Source organism: Xiphias gladius, chromosome 21, assembly GCF_016859285.1.
Source record: "Xiphias gladius isolate SHS-SW01 ecotype Sanya breed wild chromosome 21, ASM1685928v1, whole genome shotgun sequence".
Classification (NCBI taxonomy): Eukaryota; Metazoa; Chordata; class Actinopteri; order Istiophoriformes; family Xiphiidae; genus Xiphias; species Xiphias gladius.
The window spans coordinates 26,965,966-26,985,627 of NC_053420.1; the positions used below are offsets into that span (position 1 = coordinate 26,965,966).

The following is a 19,662-nucleotide window of genomic DNA, read 5'->3' on the forward strand; positions in this document are numbered from 1 at the left end:
GCTTACTGTAACTACAAGCTTTTAAATCCAAGTAGAGTTTAGGCAAATTGGATTCACCTGTGTTTAGTGGAGCACTAGCATTATTAAGACCCTCATTCACTCATTCACTGGATGAGCTGTATCCAGAGACTGAACAGTTCAGAGTCCTGCACACAATAGTCCTGCTGAACTAGTCTCTATAGTAAGTACACTTTTTGATGTTATGTGCAAGGTACGTTTGGATTCTTCTTCCTCTTATGTGGTTATAATTATAATAATAATAATAATTTAAAATATATATAGTTTTGGTAAGCCAACAAATATTAAAAATGACAAATCCCGACAATGTTTCAAAGCTCATCATATATAAAACAATAATTTATTATTTCTCTCATTTTACAAGACATCAAATTGTGTTGCTACCTAAGGATTTGTTAAGCTGACATCTCTTCAATACATGAAATCCTAAGAAAGCAAAAGCGACTACAATGTGTGCTTTAACAGACACAGACATTTCAATATCAACAATGTGAGAAACATCTTTCTCTAAACATACTTACATACACAATGATATCGCGTTATGATGTTCTCTACATTATGTAACAGATGGTACATCGCTGGTATTAACTTTGGGAGATCAGCACCAATAGAGAGAAATTATAACTAAAAAAAGTGTATTTGTTACAAAAATTTTATTTTTTAATTTACAAAAACCCTTTTGAAAAGGACTATGTGTTCTACCTTGCAGGAAAATAGCACTGTTTCCATAAAAGCATTAAGTATGCATAACAGTAAAATACTGATAAGAGATATATAGTACGAACAAAATAATGTAAAATAGTGTAAATGTTGGCTGTTTCTGCATGGCACACAGTCTTTACACACTTCTGAAACCTTCCCAAAAGTCAAATACTGTGTTTTTGTTTCCAAAATTATTCAAAACAGCAAGCACAAAGGTAAAAAGGTTATTGAAAGAATCTGAAATATGTTTCCAAAATCATCCTCATAGCCACGTCGGATTCATGTCCATGTTCATGTCCAAGTCTAACCATCATCTACACGACCTTCTCTTCACCTGGAAAATGTCTGTCCAGAAAAGGCTTTCCTTATTTCCTATTTACAAAATGTTGCCACATTGAACGAGGCAGGAATCTCTACCCCAACTGGTAGTGTTCTATGTACAGTCCATTACATTCCAGTCTGTCCTCCTCTAGCTGGCCTGACACTGAAGTCAAAGCAGGACTTAGACTGTGGTCACAGACAGGAGTGAGTTGTAAACCCTGGTGCCATCTGGTGACTTGGTACCGTGGGTCAGCAGTTCCTGGATCGTCATCCAGTTGTCAAATATTTTCTTATTCCTCTTTTTCATCATCTTTTTGTGGCTGAGTTCGATGATGTTGGGCTCCTTTTTGTCCTCTGGGCCGGTCTGCTCCTTTAGACAATCGGCTCGGCTCTGCTTCATGAACTCGCGGCGCTGTCTCTGCTCCTTGGCCCGAACAGCGTGCTGCTTCCTCTCCTCCTTGCTCCAGTAGCGGCCCATCTTTAGCTCGCTTATGGCGTCGTCATCTGTGGTCATGCCACTGCGCTCCTCGTGAATTCGGAGGGCGCGCTCCCTCAGCAGCTTGTCCCGGACGGGCCGCTTGGTGATGTAGCGTGTGCCGTCGCTGCGGATCTTCACCTTCCACTCCATCTTAGGCTCCAGGTCACTGGGGCTGATAGGGTCTCGGCACATGCTGACCAAACTCATCTGGCTCTGGGCATACTCCACGGCTGATTTCTGCTGGATCAGCTGCATGTAGCTCTGGTAGTGCTGGGCATGGGCAGGGATGTGAGCATGCTTATAAGGTGAGTGTGGCTGGGAAAAGCTCCGCCCGGCCTTACTGGACTCTCCCAGCTTCCTCTCCTTGCTCTCTGCCTGCAGGGCTCCATCTGGATCCTTGGAGGAGCCTCTGCTCCGGCTGGGGCTACAGGCTTCCTGGACAGGGGACAGGAGGGGCTTGAGCATCCTGCCGTTGGAGCTGGTGGAGCCAGACGCCCCAGCTGGACCCTGGTTCTCGGCTCCTCGGCGGAGCGAGTTGTCTGGAGACAGCTCCAGAGTCAGAGGGGTACTGCGGCAGCTCTCACCAGTGTTGTAGGCACTGGAGCTGTCCTTGTCTGATTTCTCTGGCAGCTCTGTGATGTCTGAGAGCTCATGGCGGCGAGCATCTATGCTAGTATTGTAGTTGCGGAAGCCGCTGTTGTGGAGCATCCAGGACTCACGGCACTGCTCCCTCAGCTGCTGCATCTTGTGAGCACGGACGATATTCAGGCACTCCAGCTCGATGGTGCGCAGCTCCTCGTTGAGCAGCTCCAGCTCCTTGTCCACACCCTCTTGGTCTTGACCTCCTGCCCCGCCGCCCTGGCAGTACAGACTCTGGGCTCCACCGCTCCTCATCTGGCACTTCAGCTCCAGGAGTTCTCTGAAGCGCTCACACTCGTCGGCTGGGATGCCCAGGAAGTCGTAGTCAGTGTAGTCAGCAGAGATGAACGATTCGCTGCTGAAGGGCAGGTCGGTGCTGCCGAGGGTGTCCTGGCTGTAGGTCAGCTTTCTGCAGCTGCCTAGCGTGTTGGAGGCTGTAGTCTGGTCATCACCGAGGTTCTCCTGCTCCGAGCTCTCGTCATTTCGCGTACTCTCGTCTGTGCGCCCGACCCCGCTGTCCTTCTCGTGGTGGTTGGACAGCAGCGTGGCTGTGTCCGTGGTGCCTCCATCCTCCTCATGCTTCTTCTGTAAACACAGACAACAAAGAGCTCAGGGACAGTGGTGCATTACAATGAGCATCACTGAACATGTAATTAAGAAGTAAATAGCAGAGTTAATTACAGTGGGGTAACTACACAAGACAGTGTTGTTAACAATTGTTACATATTTAAATTTTTAAGTGACAAATCACAAGAGCTATAAGATACTTGCTGATTTTGTGAAAGTGTATAAAATACAAAGTGAACATGCATTTCCACGTCACAGTCTCCATTTTGTGTCAACAGAAAAACCATTGCTAGAAACGACTGAGCAGCTGCAACGCTCAGCAGAGCTGGCTTGGCCAAAATAATCTATAGATGAATTTATGCGTTTGTGCAGATGGATTGTGGTAGTTTGCTTCTACACGCTGTGCGAAGTGTGCGTGTGCTTGTGTGTGTGTGTGTGTGTGTGTGTGTGATTGAGTGAGTGAGAGTGCACCTGCTGCAGCATGCTGGCAGTGAACTGCATGGCCTGATGGTGCTGCTGCTCCAGCATGTCCATGTGGAGGTCATCCAGGAAGTCATTCCTGTCATCGTCCATCCAGCCCTCATCCAGCTGAGACGCAGTGGTGAGAGGAGACGGCTCATTAGATGCAAATATTCAACTGCAAAGTTTTACTCAAAAAAAAAAAAAAAAAGGAACACGTACTACTGAAAATCCCATTCTTGTTTGTCTTGTTTGCTGGTATGAAAACACTACAAACTCCGAAGGACACGATATTTGCTTCAAAAAGAAAATATGGTGTATATACACAAGGTTTTCACATGAACTGCCTTGTTGGCATTAACCTTTACTGAGTTCACACCCATAATGACCACCTAATTACCTGGATCTCTGGCCTGGCCACCAGCAGGGAGATATTCTGGTTTCCCTCACTGGTCAGCAGTGCTACAGCATCCTCCCGGTTCTGGATCTCAACGCCATTGATCTTGATGGACACAGAAACAACGACTTAAAAGCCTGGATTTTTTTTTTTTTTTTAACACAATGACCGTTTGCAGTTTGTACATTTAAACGAAATTCTAACAGGCTTAAAGTAATCGCATGCTAAAATGCAAAAGATTTGAATTTCCAGAGTAAGGAACATTTGAATTTAATTGGAATGTTGGTGATTTATTCACAAGTAAGCAAGTGGGTCATTAAAAAACTGCAGGGATGACCGTAATCTTACCTGGATGATTTTGTCCCCCTCTCGAATCCTGCCATCCTTTGCAGCAATGCTGTTCGGATCAATCTAAAGAAAACAGAGAATAAAGCAATAGGAGAACAAGATCAATCTCTATCTGTCTGTCCACTCATATTACCCTACTGTGTTTTAAATTTTTGGGGAAAATACTAACATTTGTGCATTAAAGTGAACATCATCACTGTTGACAGTCCTTGCAGTTGCTATTTACCCTATTTACTGTTGAAGTAGATTAAAGAGTTACCCTGCACCACATACCTCACTAATGTAGATCCCAGCCTCATCCTCATCATCAGTCCTATAACAGATGGTCAGGCCGAGCTTGTCTTGGATATTGGCTCGGTACAGATCCACCTCCTGGTAAGACAAATGCACAATTTAATATCCCATACATCTGAACTTTTTCATTTTTTTCCCCCAAAATCGAGTGGATAATGTTTTTCTGGATGGACTGAATATACTGACTACGTAATGGGATCACGGAGCAACAGCGATCCATCAATCACTGTAATGAATCTTTCAGCTGGACACGGGGAAGCCATTGGCTTTTTTAGAGGCCCACTGACAGAATGAGAGATGATGCAGGAGACTGCAGTCGGGCAGAGTCCCGTTTTTCACTTGTCAACATCTGTAATCTACGAATACAGATAAAGATACGAGCAGTGCTGTTCTTTGAGGGCAGAGGACGGGCTTTGAGAAGGTTAACAAAGACAGAGTCGCACCTGAAGCCTGAGGATTTTGTCGAAGGGATAGTTCGACATTTTGCTAAATGCGTTCAATGGCATTCTTGCAGAAAGTTTGATGAGAAGATCCATACCTCTCCTATGTGTGTAAAGTAAATGTGAAGCTACAGCCAGTAGCTGGTTAGCTTAGCTTAGCGCAAAGATTGGACACGGGGGAAACAGCTCGTACGGTTCCAGTCAAAGGTAACAAAATCCATCAACCAGCACCTCTAAAGCTCACTAATTAACAGATGATATTTCATTTTTTTAATTCATACAAAAATGTAAAAATGACAAGTTGAGGTTTTACAGGGGTAAAGTCGAAGTTCTTAGTAACTACTAGCTATTTTCAAACTAGTGATTTATTTCACAGGGTTTCTTTCTTTCTTTCTTTCATTTCTTGGATTCCCATTAGCCTCCACAAAGTAATCGCTAGTCTTCCTGGGGTCCACACAGAAACGACAACAAATAAAACAAACAATAATTAAAATCACACTCTGTCAATAAAACAAAAAAGACAAAACAAGCCAAAACTCAGAAAATAAGTAAATAACTCTACAGACGAAACATTAAACAATGGTAACCTACAATGAAAACAAAACAAAGAATCATAAATACACAACAAGAAAATACAAACAAGGGTTCAAAAAGAACAGCAACCACAACAACACCAATCATCAAAAATAAATAATAAAAAAAAAATCTACTTTTGGTCTGTCTGATGTTGATGGGAGTATATTCCAAGCAGAAAAAGCTCTATAAAGAACAGTTCTCATCATACACTTTGTTCTCGGACTTGGCACCAAAAGATGACCAGTGCTCACTTGATGTGTATTATATCCATGACAAAAACCTTTATATACTTGTTTTTCACAAAAGAAGTGTGGTGTATTATTCCAAATGACATTTTGCATGACTAATAGAAGACAAGATTTCTATCTAACCTCTACAGTTAGCCGTGGTAATCATTTGTGCATCTCACGCAAATTAGCAAGGAAAGAACCATGAAGAGCTAATGTGGCTGCTCTGTTCTGTGCAGTTTTGAAGTTTTTCTGGATGATGGAACATATGCAGAAAATTTCCTTGAAATTGCAAAGTCCTTTCCCAACACGGAAACAATATCATCAATCTGATCAGACCAACATTCCTACTACCAAATACAATACATTTTGTTCTGGCAATGTGTAATACGATTCAACATGTAGCTTCTCTCTCAGCTCTGCTAACCTTGGTGACGCACAGAGCAAAGTTGAGTCATCAGCACACATAACTACGTCACCAATTTTTAACAACACATGGTAAATCATTTATGAAAACGGAAAATAAAAGTGGACCCCCACTTTTATTTGGCCATTTTTGGCTATTTCTGGCTGTGTTCTGCAAGAGAGGTAACTCTTCACCCACGCAAGAGTTAAAGGTGAAAAACCGTAACACTTGAGGTTAGCAGTAAAATTACTGTGGTAAATGACACCAAAACCTGCAGTAAAGTCCAAGTGCACAGGTCCAACGAGATTCCTATCATTCGTATTTGTTAACCATTGATCAGTCATGTGTACCAATGCAGTGCTAATAGAATGCCCTGGTCCATAAGCATGTAGTGCCTTTGTTAGTGGTCCATTTCTACTAAAATAATTTACCATTTGATTAAAAATGATCTTACTCAGCAAAGGGAGTAAACTCATCAGTCTACAGTTGGAGCCAGACAAACCTGCTTCACCATTTTTGGGTAAGGGTACGACTGTGTCATCTGAGAGAGAGAGCAAAAATTACTTCAACTGTGTCTTGGTTAACCCTATGGAATGGAAACCAACATGTTTTATCCCTCATAATACTGTTGCCAATGCTGCACGTTAAATTGACATCATCTAACTGCATGCAGGATCTTAGGCTGTATACTTTGTTGATAAAGAAGCTGTTAAAGTGATTAGCTACATTATATGGCCTGCTGATGAACTGGCCTGCAAAGTGAACAAACTTCTGAGAGCTGCGTGACCTCTTACATATAATTCCATTCACAGTTTTCCATAATTTACACAGCTGCAAACGTTATCATTAAAATATTCTTTCTTTTTGATGTAATTTAACTCTGTAACCATATACCTCATTTTACAATAAAGACTTGAAAGCCCCCCCTCTGAAAAGCCCCCTGATTTATGAGCAACTACCTCGGTTTTGTCCACTTGAAAAAATTAGAAATCTCAACTCATCATTAATCCATGATGTTCTACTGCCCTTTACCGTAAATGCATTTTTTCCTTTACTGTAAAACACTGACATATTAGCAAACGAGTCAGCATTTAAATGACCTGCAGCAGACAATCCTAACTCCGGACTTGAGAAATTTAATCTTTCATCAGTACAGGTTGAATTATCAACATCACTAATAGTTGTAAAAATTCTTGTAGGTTGAGTTACACCGCCATAGAAATCAACTCCTTACATAATGGACAATTTTTTGAAAACCAATCAATATTCAGGTCAACAAGACGGAAGATATCCTTACTTTTATCTATCACTAAATGTAGATTTTCACATAATCTATTCAAGTACTTCACAGTAGAACTTGACGGCCGATAACAACAACTAACTACAATAAGCCTAAAGTATGGATGGTGAATCTGAGTTTGAGCCTTTGAATAGTTGGTGCAACTGGCACCTGGACTCTCGCCTGGTTGCCCGGCAACTTTACGGTAATGATAAGACGCTATGCAAGGAGGCAAATACAGTGAACCTTTTTCTCAAATTGTCACACTGATTCTTTACCCTGCTGACAACAACAACAACAACAAAATATTTCACAGAATTACCAGAAAAGGTAAGAGCTAAGCTACTTCTGGTAGTCACCTATACAGATGTATGATCGTTTCTAATTTTATTGTTGTGTAAATTAGAAACATTAAATGAAAGTGATATGACGCAAGAATAGCTTAAATAGATCGTTTGTCAGCCATTCTTTTGTAAGACGGAGAGTCGCTCTTCAAGGATACTTGGTTTAGTCGTCGTTTGTCTGCTTTGCATCTGCCATTAGCTGCCATGAACTTCACCTTTCTGCTCTCAGCCTCATAGTTCCTCCATGGATATCATTAATATCAAGCGGTAGGTGGCTGGGGTTTACTGGTAGGGGGTGTCGGGGTCACTGAGGGAGCACAACAGAGGCTTGATCTCGGCCTCATCCTGGCCTCATCCAGGCATTGTTAGTGTGCATCATCAAATTCATCACTGCAGACCTATTATCTGTGCCATCTAATTATCCACCGGGCCTCATCTCCACTGCGTCGCAGCCGAGCAAGACTTATTAGGCCTTGTCACTAATAAGTAATGATGTCAACGCTGTGCATCTGCTGGAACAAACCAAAAACTCGATTCCTGTCTGGCCTACATCTCAGTGTCTGTATGTAGGAAGAGTACCCCATCAATAACCACGATATATCAGAACTTGTGGTCGCTAGCAAGGCCACTGGAGTGGAGACACAGAGGCGACCTCAGATCTGCTTATGGGGTAATAATGCACTGCTGTCTGAATGTAGATCTTCATTGCGAAGACAGTGAAGGGATGGAGATGATGTTTACCTCATATTCCAGCTCCTCACGTTCTATGTCCTGCTGTATGCCCTCCAGGAAATCATTGGGGTCAAAGTATGCATGTCCTTGGGGATGCCTGAGAAAAGAAAAAGAGTGTAAGGTAAATTGGGAAAGAGTGAAACGCTAGTTTAACATATACACAGTAAAAAGGAGGCAAAATGTACATATTCGTCTATCTGAATTTAAGTTTGCCTCAGAGTTTGAAATAAAATGAGAATTAGAGAGGAAGTAATAAGAACTCACTATAGAAATCAGATATATTGAAGCTACCCGCAGGCTAATCACAAATTAACATGCTGCGTTATTAATTTGACTCAGAAATCAATTAAAGAAATCACAATTATTCATTAAAGGGCAACTGCTGCTGCCACAGTGTGAAATGCAGCCATACTCTTCAAGCTCCAGGGCCTAACACACACACACACACACACACACACACACACACGCACGCGCACACACGCACGCACACACGCACGCAACACACAAACACAAATAATAGATGCAATTTGGGAATATGCAAATGCAAATGAACAGAATCATCATTTTAATGTGGCTGTGTGCCCCAGAGGAGCTGCCATCTCCCATAAGTGACAGGGACATTTTCCCCTCAAACTTCAGACACATCCTTTGTGATCTCAGCAGCGTGGTCTGGAGAGGAAGATAAGGTGTCTCTCTCTTAATTAACTGTTAGGGTGAAAGGTCTCCTTGTGTCTGAGAGTATGGTGACCTTTTCCTTTTCAATGCTGAGTTTTTGACACCAAAGATTTCTTCTATATTCTCATTTAATGTGGACTTCCTGGAAAAAAGTCTCAGATGCAGAAACACGCTTCATTCTTTGGTTCTACAGCATTACTGCAACAAAATAGTGTTTTTTTAAGTCAGTTTCAGGTCAGTCAGTCTTAATTTGACTTGGTGGTACATAAAACTTTATGGTAAACATCATTTTTTACCAAGCAGGTTGCCAGTAAAGCCGTGCCATTTGCAGCTTAGTGTCAGAAACTCAGCTGTGAGTAAATACAACACAGATTAAACTAGATTTTGTGGTTGAAGATTGGGCCTATTTGGGCTCAAATCAGCTAGTGGAATTGAGCCAAAGCAGGTTTTCAAACTGAAAAAATATGAGGGGCTGTGTTGGAATGATGCAATATGCTCCAGGAAGGCTGGTTTGAGTGATAGAACCATTAGTTTGAAGGTTTATCAGATGCCAAAACACTGTACGAGTTATAATAGTCTGAGACAGTATTTTACAACAAGTTATCACTGCAACAATCATGAGATGATGTTGCATCGGGTAGCTTCTGGCAAAAGTTGAGCCAGGTTCAACTTGTTTGCCAGATGACCCTGCACCTTCATGCAAGATGTTAAGGTCCCATTAAAACAAATGCGGGGGCTGTGTTTTTTCATGCACTGCTCTTGTCTGTCTGAAAGCAGCCTTAGGCTTCATCCATTCCTAGTTTGACATGCATCCAGCAACCCAGGTGTGGCAGATTTTGGCAACTGTTGAGCCAATAAATTTTGGCTACCTGGGCGTTCATGAATTTTTATTAGGATGGAGGGGAATATTTCTGTGTCCTCTATCTAGTTACAGATACTGTACATAACTTTAAAATGGAGAACGGCCTGATTTTCCAAAAGTTTGGACCATAAAATGTAAAAACAGTTGACCTGTATGTAGATCTAGACATAATGTACATGTGTAGTGGGGTATGTAAGCATATGTGGGTATATACAATGAGTTGCCAGGTTATTAGGACCACCTAGCTAAAACTAGTGCAGTCTGATCCAACAGTCCTGCAATAAATCCCAACCTTGAAAGTTCGGATTTATTCAGTTTGTGTTGAAAATGTTTTAGAGAGGTTTTGATTCAACTGTATGGTCATGTTGGAGGCTGCAGTTTGTGGTGCTGTTGAACTGAACTGCATCTATCTATAGTATTTATGTAAACGGTTCAGTTTCTAAGCCATCTACTCTAATATCACCGTACTGTCCATGGAAGAGACGACGACAGCTTGTCATATATTGTGCGATATACTGACTGGCGGTATACTGTATGTCAAGGCCATGACTCTTCTGTGAAACTGGACAGAATCTGTGGCCATCTTAGCAGGGGTTTCTCTCTAGATCTTCAAGAGCTGAACTGCTACTTACTCGTCTGTAAGCAGATACTCCTCCAGCTCCGTCATTGGGGGTGAAGAGGGAGGCAGCTTGCTGAGGGCCATAATGTGTTGAAGGGTGATGTCGGTCTGAGTGCTGATGTCGGAGACCTGGGTGTCAGCAGGGGGGATGACCAATTTGGGGTGAGGGGCCCGGCGCAGGACCTGGACCATGATGGGCTCCTTGGCGGTGCGGAAGGCCTCCACCGCCTGGTCGTGGGTGGCCTTGGAGAGGTCCTTGCCATTGACCTGGAAGAAGGTTGAGAAGCAGAGGGAAGTGAATATGCAATTTTTGTTAAAGACTCTATATGTTTTTTTGAACAGGAAGGAAATCCTTACGCTGACGCATAAGACACAAACACGTTTTTCCATTGGTGATTTCTTAGACTGAAGAGGTGTTTCATTACACCAAACTGGTGTAATCGTTATCTCTGATGATTAAGGCCTCCCATGATGCACTGTGCCCACACAAAGTCAGCAGCGATATTCTGTTTGAGAAATGACTCAATACTACCTCAGCTTGTTTTACAGGGTCACAGTCAGACCAGGTAGAATAAGAACCTTAATTATGAGGCATCTCTCTTTAATTAATAAAGGTTATTAGCTGGGGCTACATGGAGGAGCCCTCATTTAGCTAACTAATTTCTCAGCAGACGACAAATTTGACCTCCCATCAGAGACAGTGGATTGGATGCAGACCTGAGAAGATTAATTTGAGGAAAAGGTCGCGGTGTGCCACAGAGAAGAGGCTAATTAAGTTTGGTTGAGGCACTCTGAGGCCTCTGTGCGCTGATGAAGGATGAGTGCAGACCCTCTGAAGTCGCTGCTCTCAGTAGAATGTGTCAGAGAATCCAAAGAGACTTAAAATTAAGTAAAGAAGACTTAGGTCTGCACACAGATCCTTGTGTCCAAAATGTCAAGATGTGTGCAAAGATTAAATGTGATAATGTTTGCTTCGGCCCAGATGCATTCATGTCACTGTAATTTCACAAAGCAACTACTGTGGGAACACAAACAGGAGAGGTAGAACCCCAAACAAGCAGTATTCTAATTAACTAAAAGCCGCATGCATGCATGTTGCATCCTGGGTCATCCCACTGGCCTTTGCTTTATCAGGATTTACACAGAGCAGCTGTTCCGCTTTCAATCACCACATCATACGGAATTTGTTGGCTTGTGATTCCTGGATGTGTCAAGAGCTTTGATAGGATCTCAGCCTGGGGCGCTTCTTATTTCACAGGCTTCCCCCTCCTGCCCCTCCACTGCAAACACACAAATATGCTCACAGCCTTCGAGGAATAAAACCACTTTCTAGCAGGAGTGCTAGGTGTAGTGTCGCAGGTCATTAGGCGTGTCATAAATCTTTAGCATCCCTTCTCACTCCCTCTGACATCCAACATACATGCAAGTCCATGTTTGAGGATTCATTTTCTGATAAACATGTGGCTGGTTGGTGCGCCTGCCTCTGGCTATGGCTGTCTCATTCGAATTCATGCTACAGTTTGCAGACTTAACCGGGGTGCTGCACATCAGGAGTAGCAGCAATATTAAACTGCCTCCGGGGAACGAGCGCCGCATATAGACAAAACCTGACTCTGACCCAGACAATGTAAAGTTTGAGAACATATTTCTATAAAGGCATACATATAGAAACCAAAGGCACTGGGCTTGTGTATGTATGTATGTGTGTGTGTGTGTGTGTGTGTGCTTAGAGGAAGGACAAGGAAGGTTGGAATAGGAGGGAACTTAATGCAGAAGTCAAAAGAGGCTATGTGCCGGCTAATAACCAGAGCAGATTAATGCTAATCCTGTGCCTGCAGTATAATTGGATCATCTCAGTGGACATAAACTTCTACTTCTTCTACATCAGAACTTGGCCAAAAAAATTAATAGCTCATCTATTTGCAGTTTGCTCTGAATAAATTGACATGGAGAAAAGCAAGTTCTCATATCACTGAATAATAATGAAAAAAATAAAAATAAATCCACCTTGAGATTTAAGACCATTGGCCTCTCATGCAAAGACGAAATGGAAAACTGGTCTTGAGTGTGAGCTGAAACCCAACCAAAACAAATAATATCACTATCTAACAAAGACATCTTAATTCTTATTTGTTGTTACAACTGGTATCTGCAATGAACCTTCCTAAAATCCCACAGGCGTCACATCTTTAACCATCTTTGTTTCCCACAGCGAGCCATGATGTTGCACATCAGCTGAGGAATACAAGCGTCTTTGTGCTTTCTTCTCTCTGCATGCAGGCTCCAACGGTCAAACCTGGTTGCCAGGAATCCCAGGGCTACTTGAAGGCAGTGAACCGGAGACAAAGCCTTTAGCCCCCGTCTTGTTGAGCCCATAGCATTCTGCCTCAGCGCTCTCAATGGGGGGAGTCTCCTCCCAGCTGTGGAGGGGGTCCCACCGCCCTCATTCACTACGCTCACCTCTGACACGGAGCGGCCCTTTGCAGCACACTGAGAAAAAACACACAACACTCCCCTGACACAATACACAATGCTTCACCGCCGCTGAGCTCGGCAACTCTGCCATGTTAACCCTGTGCCTTAACACAACTGCAGTTCGGCTTCTTGCGATGAACCGAAAACTCCATTTACATCAAACTAATGCAGCCACAGAAATGAGAGAGTTTTAGTACGATGAATTCAGCCTTAACTGTAATCAAAATGTAGGTTTGCCTTTGCAAATACAAAACTCTTGAGCTGCTGTTCATGTTGAGACAATGCAATGATGACTGACACGCAGAAATCGCTCTGCCAACCTGTGGTGCATCTTCTAGGAGCGGTCTCTGTTAAATCCATTTTGATGGCAAGAGGACAGCAAGAACATGCTTAAAGGAATACCTATGAGGCCTACATCACACGTCTGCTGCGTCGGTGTCTGGTGAGGAATTTACACAGCTGTGGCTTTGTTATTCACAACCTATTTTCTTTAATTAAAATATCACGTTTGATCTTCAGAGCAACAGGGGACTCAGAGACCTCTATCCCTGTGCATGATTTGGTTAAGGATGTCTCAGAGCAATTCAGGATTTCAGCTTTCCTAGACGCCTCATGTGATCGTTATGTCAGTCTTCAGCCCTCTGGTTTATAATTAGGGGCAGCAGAGCAGGGAGGACCTGTGCTGCGAGCCCCAGCGCGGTACCATCCCTGGCACGCAAATCAAGCTGGACTGAGATGTTGATATGGGGGTCTGCGCGCGTGTGTACGTGTGTCTGTGCGTGGGTCTACTCAGGGCGATGCTGAACTTCTGCCAAAGACACTTATCTGCAAAGCAGCGGGTTCAGCCTCTTTCATTATTATCATTCATTATGGTAGATGGGGTGTGGCTGCCTCAGGTTTTCATACATTATTTATTTATTTTATTAGGTATTTTCAGGTAGTCTCACTATTCATGAAAACCCTGATAACCAAACACTAACGAACACAATAATCACTATAAGTTAATAAAAAGTTGAATTTGCCAAGTTAGTTTTTGTTGCTATGCCCGTCTGTTCTTACATGCCAAGAACTGTATGCAGTTTACAATGACTCAACGTTCCTGGTAAAGCTTTTCGAAACGACGGGTCCTTGATTTCAGACAGAGGTGGACAAAAGCAGGTTACTAGCCAACAACCGTCGATATTTCCGGCTGAGTTCAGCAACATACAAGGACATAAATAATACCCTTTTATAAACGTGACAATCTGCTCAAACAGGGGACAAATCTAAAGGGCTACCATGGTTTGACGGGCTACCATCAGAAAAGTCACCGTGCTACGGTGTCACTTTAACACAGCCCACTGCTCGAATCATTATCATACAGGAAAGGCTTTGCAGGATATTAAGTCAATTCACTGACTGCGATGTATAACATTAGTCTCTGATACGGCCATTCAATCACCAAGTAATCCTTTAATAAAGAGGAGAAGAACATCATTACAGAGCCAATGTTTCTGTTCCTTGGGGAAATGCACTGAGGTGAACAGAGTGGAAACTCTGCCAGGCAAATGGTGCCTTTCAGAGCCGGGCAGAGTAAACCCTGGGAAATTCCCATTACAGACAAGCATGTTAAAGAGCCTTGAGAGCCGGGGCGCTCGCCTCCTCTTTCTGGTCGGATACACTTCTTAGACAAATTCTTCAAAGTCTGTATTTCGGAACAGAGAGGAGCGCTGACGTGATAGAGTGCATAAAGACTTGAGGGCTTATTTTCGGGGAGCCTATATAGCGTTTGAGTGGCAGTCTGAATGTGGGTCATTCTACTTGAAAAACACGGTTAATCCCTCTTTTATTTCACTTTTAACCATTTTCATAAGAAAGAATTCCAATTCTGGGACCAGCCACTGAGTGTGTGTGGATGCGCCGCGCTTTCAAGTGTGTCTTTAAGTTTGCACATATTGTTCTTTTAACTGACTGGACAGAAATCTCTCCGTGGTGTGAGGCTCAAAAACACAGTAGTCTTTATTTACCGCAGTGTGCGAGCTTACTGAGGATTACAGAACAAACAGCTAAAAATTTAATACCGGCTGAAAGAGACACCACTGTTTACTTTCACCTAATCTGATTTAAGCATGGGACATTCTGTTATCCAGAGTTGATCAATTAAGAACCCAAACCACTTCCACTGTGCTTTCTGCTGCCTCTCCATGGTCTAATGAGCCTCATTGACGGTGTGAAGTGTGTCTCAGGGAGCTGCTGAACTTCACTTGACTTGGAATAGCTTTTCTTTTCACCTGTTTTATTCATAGTGTTTTTGTACGTAAAACCTCAAATGGATGAGATGATTGTCTGAACTCAAGGATTTATCAGTTAAACTCGTCAGCCCAAGAGCAGTAACCTGTTGTCATTCATGCAAAAACACTGACTCAGACTAAGCGCTAATCTGTAAAAACCTTGAACTGAAAGCAGACGATGTTTCAAAGATTTATTTGGATTTTTAACTGAACGATCTATTAAAAAAAACAGTATATTACATAATGTAGTGCTAACAAACCAGATCCACCAATAATCATCAGTAATAAGCTAAAATTGTGTGGCCCCATTTGTAGAGTCTGAAATAATAAATGCGCTATAGCATCTTAACACCAAGAACTCACAACAAGAAGTTAAATTTGCAATAATAAACGCACGGAGAGAAAATAGCCTGCCCCTTACCACCCTCAAAACTGCATTTATCATTTTGTGCTACAAAAATAATGACAACTTTTAGCATCTTAAGGTTACCCAAAGGAGGAGGGAGAAGGTTGTCTGACCGGAGTGCAGCCTGAGTACAAAATCTCTGAGAGGCGTAGTGCGAAATTGAGGGTGCGGTTCATGGGAGAGGAAGCATCAGCAAATGAGCTGAAACCCGGGGTCATGTCATCCACTCCCCCTGACCCAGGCTTCCCCTCTCTGCCCAACCGCAGCAGCTCCACACACACGTAAATTCCCCCTGAGCAACGGCGGTACAGTCAGCTCTATGCCGGGGCCAGGTCTGTTTATTCAAGTCAGCAAAGTCAAGCTCGCTCCAGCAGCGATCAAACAGGGCCGCGCCGAGGTGTACTCGGCTGGAGGAAGGGGAGGAGAGGGAGCGGACACGGGCTGAGCATCAATCACACACAAACAGCCAGAGTACAATAAAGCCACAATAGCGCCCTTAGAAGAAAATCATGCTGTTACTGACACATAGTGCCTGTGTGTGAAACATGCCACTGACAGAGGCTCCTTTTTGCAGCCTGATAATGAGAGATAATCATCCTTAATCATTCAAGTGTGCCCCACAAGCTGGAGCTGTTGACGTTTTATAAGCAACGGGGTGTATACACATGCAAATAAAGCAAGCTCACAAGGTGCATGTCGACTAATTTTACAATCAGCCAACTCTTAATCATGTACCTGCCATGACCATCGGAATAATGCACTGCTGCTCTTGTAAAAAAAGCTGACTGGTGCAAACTAAGAGCACTGTACTATTGGAAACAAACCTCTTATTTGAAGAAAAAAAAAAAAAAAAAAAGGACATTTCAAGACGAGGTCACCCCCGATCTCCAAAAGAAGATCAGAGTGACTCATCTGTGCAAACCATAAAGACATAGACATAGACACTGAAACGTTATATTGTCATATTATATTTATGATACTAGTCTGGAAAAATTGTGTTGTGCACACTGGCGGCCGGCTGGAGAAGAAGCTGACCAATTGGAGCTTTGTGGGAGCGATTCAGAATGGGGACATCCTTCCTACATGGCTCCACACACACAAAAAAAAAAAAAAAAAAAATAGCAACAGAATGAAAGAATGAAGTGAAACAAAATGTCAATTCAGTCTGACGAATTTCTATTATTTCTTGGTACATATATCCATATCCAGCCCCGAATGTGTTGTTCATTTCCTTATATTAGCTATAAATACACACATCAATTTCAGCTGAAAAGCGTGTTTTAAAGATTGCATGGCTCCTACATCAATATGTGTTACTATGCTATCAAAGATCGTTTATAGTCTGTTTTTGGACCATCTTTCTCCTGCTGTTCTGTCTCTGTTGTGGCTGTGATCCCTCTCTGTCATTTGCTTTGGACTGACAGTAAGTACACGGGCTCCTGTGAGTACTCCCCTGTGGCAGCCAGCCACCTGCTCCAGTGTTTAACAGATGTGACAGCACACCGGGGCTGGTCTTAGCCGTTATTAAAAACACACAGTGTCAGGCTCCAGCGGCCTGGCGCGGTGCTTGTGATCCCTGCTTTGTCTCTGTATGCAGCCTGTGTCAAGCCCGGCTACAGGGGCCGGGACGAGCGGGAGCTGCATTTTTTTGGTAACTGCTTTGATGACGGGGGTCTTTAACAGTTGGACAGGGAGGCAGAGGATTCAGGGCATGAGGAGCTGTCTTGTACAAATATTTACATCTCATTTCTCTGTTTGTCTGGTCCAGAAGATGTCGTACTGAGACCATCTGGCGCTACGACATATGACAACATGGCTTCTTGAGCTGAGAGTGACATATTTGCAGCCTTCCATCAGAAACATGGCTAATTAGTCGGTGGCACTTGGAAAGGTTCAGATAGGAAATGTTCCAGCGGGCTCATTTGTAAACTTCTTAGGCTCAGCAGATCAATTGGTTTTTGTTTAATATGTTGTTCCTCTGCAGGAGGCAGAGAGAGAAAAATCGACAGACAACGACAGATACTGAGAGAGAGAGAGACATAAGAAAAGCAAAGGACTTAGCAGACAAACAATAGCCTGATCAGTTCAGTGTGGATCAGAGCCTCAATAGCCGGCTTGTGCTGAGGCTCTAATTAAGCTCTGGGTCTTGTAAGAGCCGCAGCACGGCGCCACAGCCATTACAGAGTGCTTCTGGAGAGATTAAGAGCCCTAGGACTGTCAAACAGAGTTTCCAAGGCCTCTACCTTAAAGTCCCTGACAAAAGCAGCTGAGCTTACATCTCCGCATGGTGCTTACCTTTAGCTTTGAAGAAAGGACCAAGGGGTTCACTGCTGTCAGAAGGGTCAAGTTTAAAAGGGAGCGACGAGGCCAGTGCAGCTCAGGCCTTTAATGATTATAGCGAAGAGGGAAAACACTTATCTAGAACGCCGTGTTGGCTTCATTTGATAGACCTTATCAAATTTTGATCTCCAGTATGGCTACACTGACACTCAGTGCTGTAAACTAAAAAACTTGCAAAAATATATTTCCTTTGAGAAAATAATGTATGCAGATACCAAACCTCTGAATTTATTCCATCTAAACAGACCGCCAAAGTTACCAAGTCCAGTGAGTGTGTCTAATTCTTCCGAAACTGATAAAATGCCTCCAGTAAAAATCTGTGGACTTTTCTAAAACAGTGCAAAACCATATTTTTCATGCTTCCAACATGGGAGTTCGAGCTAAGGTGTTTAATGAACTGGAAAGATTTCAAGTGTTCATGGATTATTAAGTCCTCGGAGAGATGACGGGTAGAGCAGAGTGGGCGCTGTGCCAGGCTCTCTGATCAAGAGGATCTGCCTGTTTTATCAGTAAGGAGGAATAAGACCTCCCCGAATCCCCCCCAGAGGTACAAGCTTGGGATGTGCTCGCACAGATTTCACTCATCGCCATCTACTGCACCATGAACAGCCACAGGAGAACATGCAACACAAAAATGCTCTGCGTACTGACTGTGTGTGTATCAGTGCTGTGGCTATGACCAAGCTCTTCACGATCCCCTCAGCAAGAATAAATGCAATGTTTAGTGGTTAATGAGGTCCTGAGTTCAAATATGTCATGCTTGCCTGATAACAGAGCTGTTCTGGACTTTTTCGGGGCAAGTCCAAGTTGAGTCGTGAGTCTGTCGGAAAAAGCGCCGAGTTACGAGACGCATCTAAGTCCGTTCTCAAGTCTTCATGAGTAAATTCGACGAGAAAGGCTTTCTGGCCATGACCATTATTACAGCAGCTGAGACCGAGTCGCTTCAATGCATTTTATACTCTACATAAGCAGATCATTATTGAAAATACTAATCTCTTACACAGAGATGAGAAGGAAGGGTCACACAAAAAAAGTCGGAGTTGACAGCACAAACCTTTCTTTCTCAGGTAGCTGACAGCTCACCATATAACTTACACATGTGTAAGGGTTTACAAAGCTTTATTCACAATGATAAAATGAATGCACATTATTTCCAGGGATGCACCAATCCAACCTTTTCTTTCTCTATACAAATCACGATAACTCAACTCAGGCTAATACCAGAGCCAATTCGATTACGGTGCTCTCTTTTCCCGCAGATGTTAAATATGTATACCACTCTGTGTGGGACTCACTGACGTCATTTTACATATAACATGGCGCCGGGAATTGTGTTGGCACAAAAAACTCCCTCGGCAGCCCGCCATGACATGAATGTATGTAACCGCTAGCAGAAACACTGAATATTTTAATGACATTACCAAGGAAACTGAGTTTAATGTGAATCATTCATAACTGGCATTCGTGAGCCATACTCTGCTGAATAAGGTCAGTATCAGGTTTGATACCGATCCACCGCATCGGATCAATAGATCCCTAATTACAATAACTGTACAATAACCTGCAGGACTAATGTATACATTGTGAAATCAGGGATGGCCAGTCAGGCAAAACAAGTCTGCACTCGGCCATCATTAACCAATGCTAGTAGTAGTAGTTAAAGGCTGTGGATGTACATTGTAGTAGGGCATATTTACTGATTAAACATACAAAGTGTGTCAGAGGCTGAACTAGCGGTGCCTGCTCTGTAATGTGTAATGTATAATGTCTTAGATGGATCATTGTGGT

At 43.0% G+C, this 19,662-nt stretch overlaps 1 protein-coding gene across 2 annotated transcripts in view; it reads right to left on the bottom strand.

Annotated features, from left to right (window-relative positions):
• Window positions 1-327: 327 nt before the first annotated feature.
• Window positions 328-19,662, bottom strand: part of pdzrn3b (PDZ domain containing RING finger 3b) — a 94,704-nt gene continuing 75,369 nt past the window's right edge. For both annotated transcript variants that reach the window (XM_040115624.1, XM_040115623.1), the window contains 7 exons: window positions 10,397-10,650; window positions 8,237-8,324; window positions 4,203-4,301; window positions 3,930-3,992; window positions 3,585-3,686; window positions 3,197-3,313; window positions 328-2,743 (listed from right to left, as the gene is read on the bottom strand). In XM_040115624.1, the coding sequence (XP_039971558.1) occupies window positions 1,223-2,743; window positions 3,197-3,313; window positions 3,585-3,686; window positions 3,930-3,992; window positions 4,203-4,301; window positions 8,237-8,324; window positions 10,397-10,650 (2,244 nt within the window). In that variant the 3' untranslated portion in view covers window positions 328-1,222. The remainder of the gene's footprint in view (window positions 2,744-3,196; window positions 3,314-3,584; window positions 3,687-3,929; window positions 3,993-4,202; window positions 4,302-8,236; window positions 8,325-10,396; window positions 10,651-19,662) is intronic.